This window comes from Astyanax mexicanus, chromosome 18, assembly GCF_023375975.1.
Source record: "Astyanax mexicanus isolate ESR-SI-001 chromosome 18, AstMex3_surface, whole genome shotgun sequence".
NCBI lineage: Eukaryota > Metazoa > Chordata > Actinopteri > Characiformes > Acestrorhamphidae > Astyanax > Astyanax mexicanus.
In genome coordinates, this window is record NC_064425.1 from 22,005,773 (window position 1) to 22,020,558 (window position 14,786).

General features: G+C 38.2%; 1 protein-coding gene across 1 annotated transcript; it reads right to left on the reverse strand.

Annotated features, from left to right (window-relative positions):
• Positions 1-1,297: 1,297 nt before the first annotated feature.
• Positions 1,298-9,174, reverse strand: guca1c (guanylate cyclase activator 1C). Its single transcript, XM_022679304.2, has 4 exons — positions 8,792-9,174; positions 7,674-7,823; positions 5,494-5,581; positions 1,298-4,112 (listed from the first exon to the last, which is right to left on the reverse strand). The coding sequence occupies exons 1-4, from the start codon at positions 8,984-8,986 to the stop codon at positions 3,976-3,978; spliced, it is 570 nt and encodes a 189-aa protein (XP_022535025.1). The 5' UTR covers positions 8,987-9,174; the 3' UTR covers positions 1,298-3,975.
• Positions 9,175-14,786: the final 5,612 nt, after the last annotated feature.

Sequence of the window (14,786 nt, forward strand, 5' to 3'; positions counted from 1 at the left end):
ACAGATCACTGTAATAGGCCGTGACCTCTGCCCCGTGTGGTGAACCCTGGAAGAGAAGAGTGTCTGTTCAGATTCAGCTGCTGTGATTTGAGGCAGAATACTGGGATGATGAAACAGTGCCACATCACTGTAGTGCCAGCCAGATTATTAGATATTATACAAGCAGGGTGCTCTGGGTTTCTTTCATAATGTAAAAATATGTGCCTACACTGCAAAAAACTAAATATTAGCAAGTGAAATTTTCTAAATTTAAGGCAATAAATCTTATTTTCTTCTCAGATAAGACTTTTTGTCTTACTAAGCATTGTAAGTGTTAGATTATTTTGCCTATTTTAGGGATAATTATCTTATTATCTTACCTTATTATCGTAATTTGAACTCAAAATAAGCACAATCAAGCAGCAATCAAGTTATTCTGATTCTTGTGTCCAAAAACAGTGACTTTTTTTGCTTGATTTAGGTTACTCATTTTATATTTTTTTGTGTACACTGCAAAAAATCCATTGGCAAAAACTAGACAAAATATTTGCAAATTAAAACAAATATATGTATATTAAGCAAAAAAAACTCTGCCAATGGGGTAAGCAAAATTTTCTTAGTAAGATTTCTTACAAAAAGCAATGGCAAAGTCTCAAAATGAGTGAAGTAAAACACCTAAATCAAGCAGAAAAGTCACAAGAACACAAGAGACACAAGAATCAGAATAACTTAATTGCTGCTTGATTGTGACAAAAAGTCTTATCAGAGAAGAAAATAAGATTTATTGCCTTAAATTTAGAAAATTTCACTTGCTAAAATTTAGTTTTTTGCAGGGTAATTGGTAATCCTAAAATATATAATTAGGTAACATAAATAATAGTTAATTAAATGAGCCCTTCCAATGAATAACCATATATCAATTATTGTTCCTTTTAGAGAGAGATCAGTTATTCTTTTTTATATTATTTAGACAAGTTTGTTTTAATAAAAACAAAAATGTGCTTAATTTAGATTTACAGAGCTTCATTTATGAAGGCACTTACCATAAACAAAAAACACTTACTATAGTAAAGAAAATAACTGGATCTTAATAACTGATGGTTGATATATGGTTATTCATCATTTTAATTTAGTTTGTTATCATAAGGCAGTGGTTTTCAGCCGTAGTCGTGGATTAGCCACTGTCCTGCGCACATCCATGCTCACACGTGATCCAACTAATCAATTAGTTAACAAGCTTGTCCTGAGTTAAAGTGGATGTTCAGGAGCAGACAAACACTAAACCCAGCAGTACAGGATGTTGCCAGGGTTTTTTTTTTATATTTTATTTGTTCATTTTGTATTTTCCATAACAAACATCAACAATTAAATCACAAACCCCAACCCGACAACCACACATACAAACCACACAAAACAAAGGGAAAGGAGAGAAGAAGAAAAAAAAAAAACAGCCCGGCTCACTTTACTGTCCCTTGAAATAGTCCATTACAAGTTTCCAGGTTTTGTTGGGATGTTGTGCACCCTGGCCATGACTGCGTAAACGTTCCATTGAGGCGAATGTAAGCATCTCAGACAACCAACGTTTAAAGGATGGAGCAGTGGACAATTTCCAGTCGAGGAGGATCAGTTTTTTGGCCACAACCATACCAGCCATTACCACTTGTTGTACAGGATATGGAAAAGCATCCAGTGATGTAGAGTAGCCAGAAATTGCAGTTATAGGGTTAAAGTCCAACTGTACATTAAGAGCTCTTGAGAGCCAATTAAATACATTTGTCCAAAAGCCTTGCAGAACAGGACAAAATAAAAACAGGTGAGCCAAAGTACCCTCCTCTAATTTACATCTTTCACAAAGTGGGGATATTGAACTAAAAATCTTATGCAGTTTAACCCTCGAATAGTGCAGTCTATGTAAAACTTTAAACTGGATTAGTCTATACCGTGAACTTATTGAACATAGTGAAATCCTTTTTATGCTTTCCTCCCATACTTCCTCTGTTATCTGACTATTAGTCTCCCTGGCCCAAGCCTCTCTGTACTGTGTGGAATCAGGAGTTGAAGACAAAACTGAAATAAATTGCGAGACCAGGTGTCTAGACTGGGGATCCACACAAAAAAAATTATATAGTGGATGATCATTTGGTTTAAATTCAAAATTAGGAATATTTTCTCGAACATAGTGCCGAAGTTGCAAATAGCGAAAAAAAATTTGAGAAGGAAGATTAAACTGGTAGTGAGGACTTTGGGACTGAACTAGCCTCAAATTTGATCCACAGTAGGGAAGAATCTGCTGCCAGTCCTACCGGCGAACCAAGTTTCCAAAAAGAGAGAGCCCTGTTGCCAGGGTTTAAGGGCTAATATATATACAGCTCTGGAAAACAAATATAAGAGACCACTTAAAAATGGTCACAAAGCCATCAAACCAAGCTGAACTGCTTGAATTTTTGCACCAGTAGTGGCATAAAGTCATCTAAAAGCAGTGTGTAAGACTGGTGGAGGAGAACATGCCAAGATGCATGAAAACTGTGATTAAAAACCAGGGTTATTCCAACAGATATTGATTTCTGAACTCTGAACTTTATGAATATGAACTTGTTTTCTTTGCATTATTTGAGGTCTGAAAGCTCTGAATCTTTTTTGTTATTTCAGTAATTTCTCATTTTCTACAAATGAATGCTCTAAATGAAAATATTTAGAAATGTTGTCAGTAGTTCATATATTTGAACAACTATGTTCATTTTACTTAAATATATACCTATTAATAACAAAATCAGAGAAACTGATTCAAAAACTGAAGTGGTCTCTTAATTTTTTTCAGAGCTATAAACGTCTGGAATGGTGTTTTTTTAAGAATTGAAAAATTAAAAAATAAATTCTATTGGTCTATTCATTACCTAGAAATGGACCAGTAAAACTGACAGAAAAAAAAAACAAGATAATAAAATTATAGTGATATTGTTGCTATTATGTATACTAACATATCTTATTTAAACAAAAAATATATTTTAAATCATTATTTTCTTTTTGCACATTTGTTTTTGTCTTTGAGAGTTTCCAGAAGAACACAGACAAAATGCAATGCCAAAATTAAATAGTAACATTTATCCTGAAGTAGTGATTTAACATGTCTATGTTTTACCAACAGCATACTTCAAATTATTATGCCAGGTGAATAAATACAGGAGGTGAATTGTACATATTAAAGTTTATTTAAGGCAGTTCTTAGGGATATTTCAAAGTATTCAAAAACACTTTTGGAAAATCGTAGTTACAGATCAGTAGACCTATACAAGTTTTTGTAAAGTTCTGTTTAACCCAACTATAAAACAATAAACTAATATGAAAAAAAAAAAACACAAAAAGTGACCTATTTTTGTGTAGCAGGAAAAATAAACATTACAATCTGTTACTGTTGATCATGGTAATCAGATGTTTAACTGTCATTTGTTACTCTTTAGGATAAAACTGGGCATTTATTATTTTTCATTTCATGCGCTTTATCTGGCTGAATTTGGTAGCTGATGATTTCTAGATTACTGTTCCACATGTAAGACTCCACAGAGACCAGACTGAACGTTTCTGAATTCAGACCCTTCCGGTGCCACTCTAACTCATTTCATTTCCACTCTGATATGAAATCTCTCATTTTCAGTGAAGTCTCCAACTAATCCAAGTCCATCTCTTGTACCCCTGGGGTTGGTTCACTTAAAGGACTAACTCAAACTGTCAGAGGTGGAGGAGGAGACAGCAAGTCCCCTCGACTCAGGAGGCACAAAGTCAGAGGACGGGTGTAGAGAAGTAACCACTCTTTGGAAGCTCCTTGCTCACTTTCCCTCAAGATCTGTAATAGTCACAGGGGCCGTTTAACGTCTCTCTTCACCCGCACTCTTTTTTTTTTTCTTAAACACTGATATTTTTAAGATTATAGGACACAGTTCGGTGACGTTCACATGGTGAGGGGAACAGCGTGTTTGCCAGTTGCGTGGCACAGCACAGTCAGGCTTTCTCAGGCTTCTTCTGTCCGTTGACAATAATCTCTAAAACATGAGTTAGATCCATCATCTTGGTGAGCATCTCCATAATGTCAGGATGTTCTTTAGCCCCAGTGATGAACTCCTCCAGAGTCAGCTCACCTTTAACAGAGATTCAATTAGAACATTCAATTAGACATGTAGATACAGTGCATATTAGGGGTGTGCCATATTGTATCATACATAATAATATTTTTACAATTTTTGAATATAGCAAACGATATTATACCCTGAAATATTCTTACATCATTATATCCTTACATTTACTTTTTGCTATTTTTAAGAAAGTGGAATTCAGACTGTTCTTATTTCCCATTATAGATCTACTAGAAACAGATTATATCTGTCCAGTATCATTTATTTTACTTTAATCCTGGATATATGGAGATATTTGGAGTGCATTATTATTAGTATCATTACATTCTGGATCATTGACTTCTGTTACAAATCTGATAAAATTATTGTATTTTTTAATATCTCAGTTAGGGTTGTATGCAGTAATATAATTTAATATTTATTTTGTTGCAGTAGTGTATTCTCGATTTTTTTAAATTCAGTGTTTTGTCATATTGCCAAGTAAATCATTATTGAAAAAATACCATGACATATCCTGATTTTATTTTAGGGCCATATCGCCCACCCCTAATGCATATCATACAGAGGTGTCAGGTAACAAGTTATTCTTTACTGGAGTTTTTTTTTTTACTTCTACTCCTTACTTTTTCACACAATTATCTGTACTTTTTGTACTCCTTACATAAAAAAAGTTAAATATATAAAACATATAAACATACCTTTTCTACACACTATTGGTTTTTACATGAGACTCAAGAGAACTTAAGCACAATTTCCCAACTAAGGTTTTTAATATATTAACATTTTGTATTGCATTGATTTTAATGGGCACATATATGGCTGAAACAGGAAGCCTATACTTCTACCTGACATTTTTTGCAACTGATATAGTCAACATCACTCGCACAGTGTTTACTCTAGAAATGATCACTTTAGAAATGACCTTTTGCAATGCACCTAAAAATCACAACCCAATTCTGCTGTAAATAAATAGTTTGTTATTTGTCCATATAATTAAATCTGGCATTTTAAAAGGAATTCTCTGTGTGTGCTTAAAGTGGTTTATATAGCACAGTTTTAAGCACCTTAAAACAAGACAGGCCACATAAAAAATGCAAGTTTAAACACACTCAAGACACATTTATAACAGATACAAGTCTGATCACTCAGGATCACTTTAAGAGGATCGTCTGAAATGCATTTGAGATACATCTATCTCTCCAAGATGCATATTTGCATATTCTATTGCACACAGCAGCCAGATTTCAGTCTAACCAGATATGCTTTTGACTAGCAAGTATAAATGCATGTGGCTAAAACGCATGTGACTTAAATCCTATCAAAATACAATCTAGAAAATGTGTAAATGGGGTCTAAGTGTATGTAAAACTTGTGACTTTGAAAATACCTTCATTGTTGACATCAATCCTCTCGTAAATGAGTGTGACAATCTCCTCTGGAGGGATTTCGTAGCTACGGGTGATGTCCTGTATGGCCTGTGTACAAAAAGAAAAGATCATTCATTTTCATTCCTAAAGACATATAAACACATTTGTACCCTGGTCCTAGGACACCCCTGCCCTGTATATTTTGTGGGTTATCCATCTCCAAAAAAAAAAAAAGCATTTTTGAGCTTGGTTCTCAACACCAGTCCTGGAAACTCACTGCCCAGTTTCATGTGTCCTATACCGCAACACCCCTTATCTACAGTATGAGTCAAAAGTTTGAATTAAGGAACATGCATACAATTATGAAGTAAACAAAAAAGTGTGTAACACGCCAACATATGTTTTATACTTTAGATTATTTAAATGGTTCTCCAACTGTCTAAAGGAGTTCTAGAGGTTCTAAGCTCTTGTTTACTGTTTTTCCTACACTCTGCGCTCCAACTTGTCTCAAAACCACCTGGGTTGTTTTTATGAAGGACAAACACTTATTTGCCTACTACCTAATTGCATATGTGTATCTTTATAGTTTTTAAGTCTTTAATATTTAATAAATCTACAATGTAGTAAACAATACAAATAAAGAACACATATTAAATGCAAATGTGTGTCCAAACCTTTGTTCATGAGGAACTCAAGAACCACTGATTTAAGGAGTTTTTTTATTGTAAGACATAAAAGTAAACAGGTACCAGTAATGTTAACTCACTTTTTTCTGAATAACAGTACTTAAAGTACAGTATTTTTGTAACACAATATAAGAAATGATAAGATAATCTTCTATTAATCCCACAGCAAGTAAATTTGCAATTTTACAGCAGTGCAGAAGAAAGAATAGTAGTGGCAGGAAATATAAGAAATACATTAAATCTAAATATACAACAAAACTGGGACACCTGTTACTTCTTAAATCCATAATATTAAAACTTAATTTATCCCTGCTTTTGTGGGAATGCTCACAACCCCATTATTGCAGAAAAAAATAGTGCCCTGCTTTACAACTTTATAGATTTAGGGGGATTTATAGCCATCAAACCCACTTCTGCTTCCGAGATTCTTATTTTATTGGCAATACTTCTGTACAGGAACTAGACAAACTATATGTGTCTTAAAATAGATGAATCTGTTAAAAGGACCATGAACAAACATTTAGACATACAAGGGCAGTTTCCTAGGCAGGGATTAAGACTAGTCTTGTGTTACAAAGTATTTGGAATGGAGATTTTTCATTAAAAAGAAATATAGTGTAACACTAGGCTTAATCGCTGACTGGGAAAAAAAATCCCCAATAGTTTATAATCCAGGGAGACAGTTAACAGAGTTGTAAAGTGTTTTATTTAATTAATATCTATTAATAATTAATTATGAAAATATACCATCATTGCTTTTATAAAATTCAGAAAGAGCAAGACGCAGAAACACATGGCCAAGACAGCAAAAGACCAGGAAGGATTGAGGCTAGGATTAAGAAGTGTGGGTGAAAAGATTAAGAGCACTTTGTGGCAGTGGGTTGCACAGGCTGTTTTTAACCCATCCCTAGGATAATCTGTTCCACAAGTCTATTTCTTGCTCATAAACAAGAGGAAATCTCTATCAAACCATAAAACACCCCCCTACTTTTTAATTGATTAATTAATTCACTGTTTCTTGTGGGAAGCTACTTCAAGGCTTCTTAAGCAATATCATAGACATCTTCATTCACACACTGAATATTAGGGGTGGGCGATATGACTCTAAAATAATATCACGATATTTCAGGGTATTTTTGCGATAACGATATACTTGGCTATATAGGAAAACAGAAAAATAATTAATTAATTTCAGGAATATAGTATAATAGTATAACAGTATAATCATAATGTGGCAAAATAAATAATATAGCATAAAATAATATAATGCAGCAAAAAATATTGCAGTATATTTTCATGCATATAAACTGCAAACAAAAACTATAAACTAAAACAATTATACAATAAATACACCTAAAGCTTCACAGTAAATAATGGACTACTTTTAAGACAAACCATCCCTATTATCACGATATGGATTTTTAATATCATGATATTTCTGTGTCACGATATATTGTATACGATATAATCTTGCCCACCCCTACTGAATATCATTTACTTATATATATATATACCTTGAATATGGTCTCCATCTCATCTTTGTCAATCTTGCCGTTTCCATCTTGATCAAAGAGCTTGAAGTACCACTTGAGTTTCTGATTGATTTCGCCTTTCAGTAGTAGACTTACTGCTGCTATATATTCCACAAAATCTATATACCCGTCCTGAAAAGAAAAGAAAAAAGAGATGTTCAGGGTTAGGATTTAAGATCAAATGTGAAATAAACACTAGTAAAGGCTGAATTGGAGCATTGTCAACTGGGACAGTAACTTTTTTAGTAACATGATCCCATTAATGCCGGATTAAGAACACTACTACTGGCAGTGTGTGAAGGAAACTCTAATGAAAAACCATCACTTGATTAATTAATTACCAGTTCTAAATGAATGATTCTAAGCAGTAACAAATGTTTAAGTTATTCTATACACAATTAAAACCTGAAATTTAACTCCTGAGAAGCAACCCTCAGATTTTCTCATTTATGTCAAAATAATTCATCAAAATCATAATTTATTGTTTTTTGGTCAGAATAATTTTAATTTGGTTTAAGTTCAATTAGATTCATAAAAGACAAGTGGGTACCACTTTAAAATAAGACTACCTTTATAAAGGGTTAATAAACAGTTTACAATTAGTTTATTAATGGTTACTAATTAGGTTGTAAATGCCTTAAAATCATTAATAATCAGTCATGTGGCTGTGGGTTCACTATTTGGCAAACAACAGGTCTACGTACATTTCTATGTAGTGTTATAACTGATTATTAATGATTTTTAAGGCATTTACAACCTAATTAGTACCATTAATAAACTAAACCATGTATAAACCCTTTACAAAGTTAGTCTTATTTTAAAGTGGTACCGACAAGTGTAATATCTTATCATTTATCATATAGCTTTCTTCTGTGTGGTTTTCAGAAAGCAGTAAAATATTATTTAGATCTGCTGAATTTCTCCTCAGCAAGAAAACACAAGACATTAATCATATGACACGACTCCTAAAACCATTAAAACCAATTCTGACAGTGATAATATAAGGCTAAAGTCTTTATCTTGGCTCACTGTCAGGAAACAATGGTGGTTCCAAGGAGTTTAAGAGGTTAAAAACATGCAAGCAGTGTTTAAGTTCTTACCCCATCCATGTCAAAAGTAAAGAATACTTGGTCCACGTAGCTGCTGGCCTCCTCCGTCATGCCCTGCATTTGTAGCATGGTCTTCAGCTCAAAGAGAGTGATGAGCCCTGATGGTGATTCCCTCATAAACTTATTGTACCAGTGGTGCATGTCCTCAGCCAGGATTTCATCCAGGTTAGATCCATGGGCACCCATTACTCCTTGAGCAAAGTGTGCTTGCTTTGATATGGATGCTACAGCCGGAAACCCAGATCCTCAGGTTTCACTGGAGCAGAAGCAGGAGCAGCAGTAGCCTCAGACGCAGTGATGCTGGATGAAGCTGCTCTTGGCTGAACTTGTTGAGGAATGGCAGAGCTGTGCGAGTATCCACTAAAGCCTTTAAGCTTTTCAGCATGTAAAAGGGGAGATAACGCCTTAACAAGATAACCACTGAACTCTTCCAAGAACCAAAGGATATCTTTGTGGGGCATATAGGATGGGGATTCCTGCTTGGAATTCTTACACAACTCCTCCATTCAGCAAAACATGCAAAGGGCCAAGCTTAATTAAGACATTCAGGTAAATCTATCTGCTACTTTCCACGAGGAGGTCAAGTATGGGTCAACCTTTGCATCCTTGTGCTCTTTTTTTTTTCCTTGTAAAGTCCTGCCCACTGCATTAATGGCTGGTTTCCTGGAGAGGGATCAGGTGTAATTGTAGACTATATTTCCCTTTTTTTAATAGAAAACTCAATTTTGTCCAAAACTAAATATTCGCAGTATGTGTGCTGAAATTATAGACCCTAATACAATCAATGTACATCAATTTCTCTATGGGACTAATGGTTTAGGTAAAGGCACAGGCAGTACGTGTACACACGAGGTGTACTGCAGATAACTGCTTCTATAAATCTATAAATATAAAATTTTAGGGGGATAATGAGGGCATTTTGCATTAGAACCCAATAAATGTAACCAGATTTACTGCTAGTGCATATGTAAGACAACTTTGGCAAACCTGAGGGTTCCCACACTTCACTCTTGGGTTAAGACCACTATTCTTATACATGTATAATTAGTTTGTTTGCAAAAAAATGAGGGTTCCTACAGTTCACTTGTGGTTTAAGACCACTATGTCTATCTTGTGAGGTCCTTTGGCTCATTGCGTTTAGCCTTATATAATCAGCGAAACTAGCTGCCTACAAAAAAGTAAAAAATTTGATTGGGAGTTCCTCCAGTTTACTAATAATTTAAATTAGTTATAGTATTGCCACATGGGTTCCGTGACAAAATGATGACACAGCCAAAAGTTGCAACTCCAAAGCAAGGAAGGTGTTTATTTACAGTCCGAGTGTGCCAAAAGTGAGCAAATGAACACAACAAAAATTAACAAAAATAAAGTTGAAATATCAAAGTGCTACAAGTAATATAGGCCAATGAAACTAACAAAAGGAAAACAAACATATAACTAACATAAAGTACAAACTTCCCAGTCTGAAAAACAAACTGCACAGCTCAGAACTACAACCCAAACTGCCGTTGCAAAATGGCCACCCCAACCCCGCTCTCTAAGAGCTTAAATACCAACTAGCCCCTCCCCTACAATTAACCCTAAACAGCTGCAGACCTACACAACCCCATTAATCTCCCAATTTACAAAACAATGGCAAGATTTACAAATGGTCAAATTGTTTTACATACAACACATCCGTTCACATTACAAAACCCTAGTCTCTTCACAACCCTTAATTTACTCTTAATTAACAGCAATTGGATGAGATCATGGATCATAACGAGGCAGGCACTACAAAGCCAGCTGGCTTCCAGAGTTCTGGTCCTTTGGTCACCCGGAAGTGCTGCAGGAGAGAAAAGACAAACAAACAAACGTGGCTCTTCCTCACCACGCTAAGATAAGTTATTAAAAACATTGAAAACCTGTGTGTGTGTGATTATTCAACTATATTGTGGTACTTTTGTTAAACTATTGCTACAAACAATGTGTGTGCACCCACAGAGTTGGTTAGCTGGAAATTAGCAGTAGCTCAACATGAAAGGTATGTATGGCATTAACTGTTAGTGTATAGTGTGGTGTATCGGCGCCTGGCGCCGGTATTAAAAGAGCTCCGTGGGCTTCCCATGGGCTCACCACCTGTGGGAGGGGCCAAAGGGGTCGGGTGCAGTGTGATTTGGGTGGCGGCCGAAGGCATGGACCCTGGCGATCTGATCCTCGGCTGCAGAAGTTGGCTCTTGGGACGTGGAATGTCACCTCTCTGGAGGGGAAGGAGCCGGAGTTGGTGTGCGAGTTAGAGAGGTTCCGGCTAGAAATAGTCGGGCTCACCTCGACGCACGGCTCTGGCTCTGGAACCAGTCTCCTTGAGAGGGGTTGGACACTCTTTCACTCTGGAGTTGCCCCGGGAGAGAGGCGCCGAGCTGGGGTTGGCATGCTTGTTGCCCCCCATCTCGGGGCCTGTACGTTGGGGTTCACCGCAGTGAACAAGAGGGTAGCCTCCCTTCGCCTACGGGTGGGGGGACGGGTCCTGACTGTTGTTTGTGCCTATGCACCGAACAGCAGTTCAGGCTACCCACCCTTTTTGGAGTCTTTGGAGGGGGTGTTGGAGAGCACCCCTCCAGGGGACTCCCTTGTTCTGCTGGGGGACTTCAACGCTCACGTGGGTAATGACAGTGAGACCTGGAGAGGTGTGGTTGGGAGAAATGGCCCTCCCGATCGTAACCCGAGTGGTGTTTTGTTATTGGACTTCTGTGCTCGTCATGGATTGTCCATAACCAACACCATCTTCAAGCATAAGGGTGCCCATATGTGCACTTGGCACCAGGACACCCTAGGCCGCAGTTCAATGATAGACTTTGTTGTCGTGTCATCTGATCTGCGGCCGCATGTCTTGGACACTCGGGTGAAGAGGGGAGCGGAGCTCTCCACTGACCACTACCTGGTGGTGAGTTGGCTCCGATGGTGGGGAAGGATGCCGGTCAGACCTGGCAGACCTAAACGAATTGTGAGGGTCTGCTGGGAACGGTTGGCAGAGTCTCCTGTCAGACGGACCTCAACTCCCACCTCCGGGAGAGCTTCAAACACGTTCCGGGGCAGGTTGGGGACATTGAGTCCGAGTGGGCCGTGTTCCGCACCTCCATTGCTGAAGCGGCCTACCTGAGCTGTGGCCGCAAGGTTGTCGGTGCCTGTCGTGGCGGCAATCCTCGAACCCGCTGGTGGACACCGGCGGTGAGGGATGCTGTCAGGCTGAAGAAGGAGTCCTATCAGGCCTTTCTGGCCCATGGGACTCCGGAAGCAGCTGATGGGTACCGGCAGTCCAAGCGGCATGCGGCACGGGTGGTTGCTGAGGCAAAAACTCAGGCGTGGGAGGAGTTCGGAGAGGCCATGGAAAATGATTTCCGTGGAACACTGGATCAGCTCTATACCCTCAGCAGGGTCTTGGAGGGGTCATGGGAGTTTGCCCAACCAGTCTACATGTGTTTTGTGGACTTGGAGAAGGCGTTCGATCGTGTCCCTCGGGGAGTCTTGTGGGGGGTACTCCGGGAGTATGGGGTACTGGGCCCTTTGATACGGGCTGTCAGGTCCCTGTATGACCGGTGTCAGAGCTTGGTCCGCATTGCCGGCAGTAAGTCGGACTCGTTTCCAGTGAGGGTTGGACTCCGCCAAGGTTGCCCTCTGTCACCGATTCTGTTCATAATTTTTAGATCCGTCGTGGTGAAGAGGGAGCTGAGCCAAAAAGCAAAGCTCTCGGTTTACCGGTCGATCTACGTTCCTACCCTCATCTATGGTCATGAGCTTTGGGTCATGACCGAAAGAACGAGATCACGGATACAAGCGGCTGAAATGAGTTTCCTCCGCAGGGTGTCTGGGCTCTCCCTTAGAGATAGGGTGAGAAGCTCAGTCATCCGGGAGGGACTCAGAGTAGAGCCGCTGCTTCTCCACATCGAGAGGAGCCAGTTGAGGTGGCTTGGGCATCTGATTAGGATGCCTCCTGGACGCCTCCCTGGTGAGGTGTTCCGGGCACGTCTCACCGGGAGGAGGCCCAGGGGAAGACCCAGGACACGCTGGAGGGACTATGTCTCTCGGCTGGCCTGGGAACGCCTTGGAATTCCCCCGGACGAGCTGGCCCAAGTGGCTGGGGAGAGGGAAGTCTGGGTTTCCCTGCTTAGGCTGCTGCCACCGCGACCCGACCCTGGATAAGCGGAGGAAAATGGATGGATGGATGTATGGATGTTTAGAATTAAGTCTCACCCATTGCATTTACCCTTAGAACCCAATATAATCAGCCAACTTAACTTAATTTTCCAAAAATCGTCAGTGCGCCTTATAATCTGGTGCGCCTTATGAATGAATGTTAACAGTCAGGTTGTAAGAAGCAGCTGAAGTACAGCATCGTAAAGGAGTTTCAGTTTATTCAGTTTAGTTCAGCACGGAGGCTGGAGCAGTATTAGCATTAACCGCTAACTGCGCTAAGCGCTAGCTCTTTTGCCGTTTAGAGACGAGTTTTATCGGTCTGTAGCCTGCTGCTCACCCCGGCTAGCACTGCTGGAGCAGTATTAGCTGCTAACTGTGCTAAGTGCTAGCTATTTTGCCATTCAGATGTGAGTATATTGGACTGTAGTCTGCGTGTTTACCATGTTAAAACAAGCTACGTGGGAAAAAACACTACCTAATATCGCCCTGGCTTACTGGAAATCTCAGGGTTCCTCAGGCTAGCACTGTCGGGCGGTATTAGCCGCTAATGCTGGTGCACTATACTGGTGCACTCAGTCATAGTGGAAATCTGGAAATTTAAGCTTACTGTAAATAAACAAAAGTGCTTTACTCACCCAAATAGAAGAGAAATCTGTATAGATTAACATCCAGTGATCCAGTGACTTCAAAAGAAAATGGTTTTTTTTTTTTTTTTTTTTTTTTTTAGAATTACAGTTTTGTTAACTTACGGTGAGACCTGCTGATTTAGAAGGAAAACATGTCGACACCCCTCATCTTTACTAGTGTTGCTTAAAATGCACCTCATAATCTGGTGCGCCTCATAGTGTGAAAAACAAATGTATAAAAAAGTGATTAGGGGAACAAGAGGGTTCCTACAGTTCCCTAATAATTTAGAATCCAATAAACTGCCTGTATAAAAATAAAATGTTTGGGGAAACTGCAGATTCCTACAGTTTACTTTTGGTTCAAAACTACTTTTCCTGTATTGTGGGTTTTAATCTTACCCATTGCATTTAGCCTGAGAACCCAATCAAGTCAGCCAACGTATCTGTCTGTATAGAGATTTTTTCTTGGGGGAACCTAATGGTTTCTACAGTTCACTTTTGGGTTACGACCACTATTCCTATTCAGTGAGTGGCTGATTGTTTAGGGCTCTGAGCCACGGAGTAATAGCGTTTACTTGGAACTCAAAACTTATGATTTAAGGCTTAAAACACCAAACATGAAAAAGTGATACCTTTAACCCTCCTGTTATGTTACGTGTCAAATTGACCCATTTTAAAGTTTGAAGATCAAGGAAAATTGTTAAAAATATTTTGTTCAATATGAAACTTATTCTGCTTGCTTTAATTAGTGTAATCAACATATAATATAAAAATGGTTTATCTTACATATTTGCAACCACCCCCTGCATAAACAAAAACTAAAACAAAATTGCAATGTTATGTTTTAATGTTACGTAAAACTATTACGTTTTATATGTTGGTCTTTTTTAAAAGTAAAAAAGTAGTGAAAAAAGTTTGAACATGTTTTTTTTATTAAAAAAAAATTTAAAAAACGAATTATCCTAATTGAACTGTTACCTGTTAGAGGTAAGGAACATCATTGGTCTAAATATTGATAGAATAATTAGCAATGGAGTTAGTAATAAAAAAATCACACTGCTTTTTGATATTTTGCATAATTAAACATTCCTGACCAGGGAACATCAAATGAACAAAACACAGGAGGGTTAATGATCATATAATTCAAATGAACCAACTGTAAGTAGTTTTATAATTATATGAATTCT

Bases quoted from the DNA above. Each gene is read 5' to 3' on its own strand.
- guca1c (XM_022679304.2), bottom strand. From the start codon at position 8,986: ATGGGTGCCCATGGATCTAACCTGGATGAAATCCTGGCTGAGGACATG. The intron at 7,824-8,791 runs GTAAGAACTTAA...TTTTCTTTTCAG, and splicing joins TTACTTTTGACATGGATGGG to GACGGGTATATAGATTTTGT. The intron at 5,582-7,673 runs GTATATATATAT...TTTTGTACACAG, and splicing joins AGATGGAGACCATATTCAAG to GCCATACAGGACATCACCCG.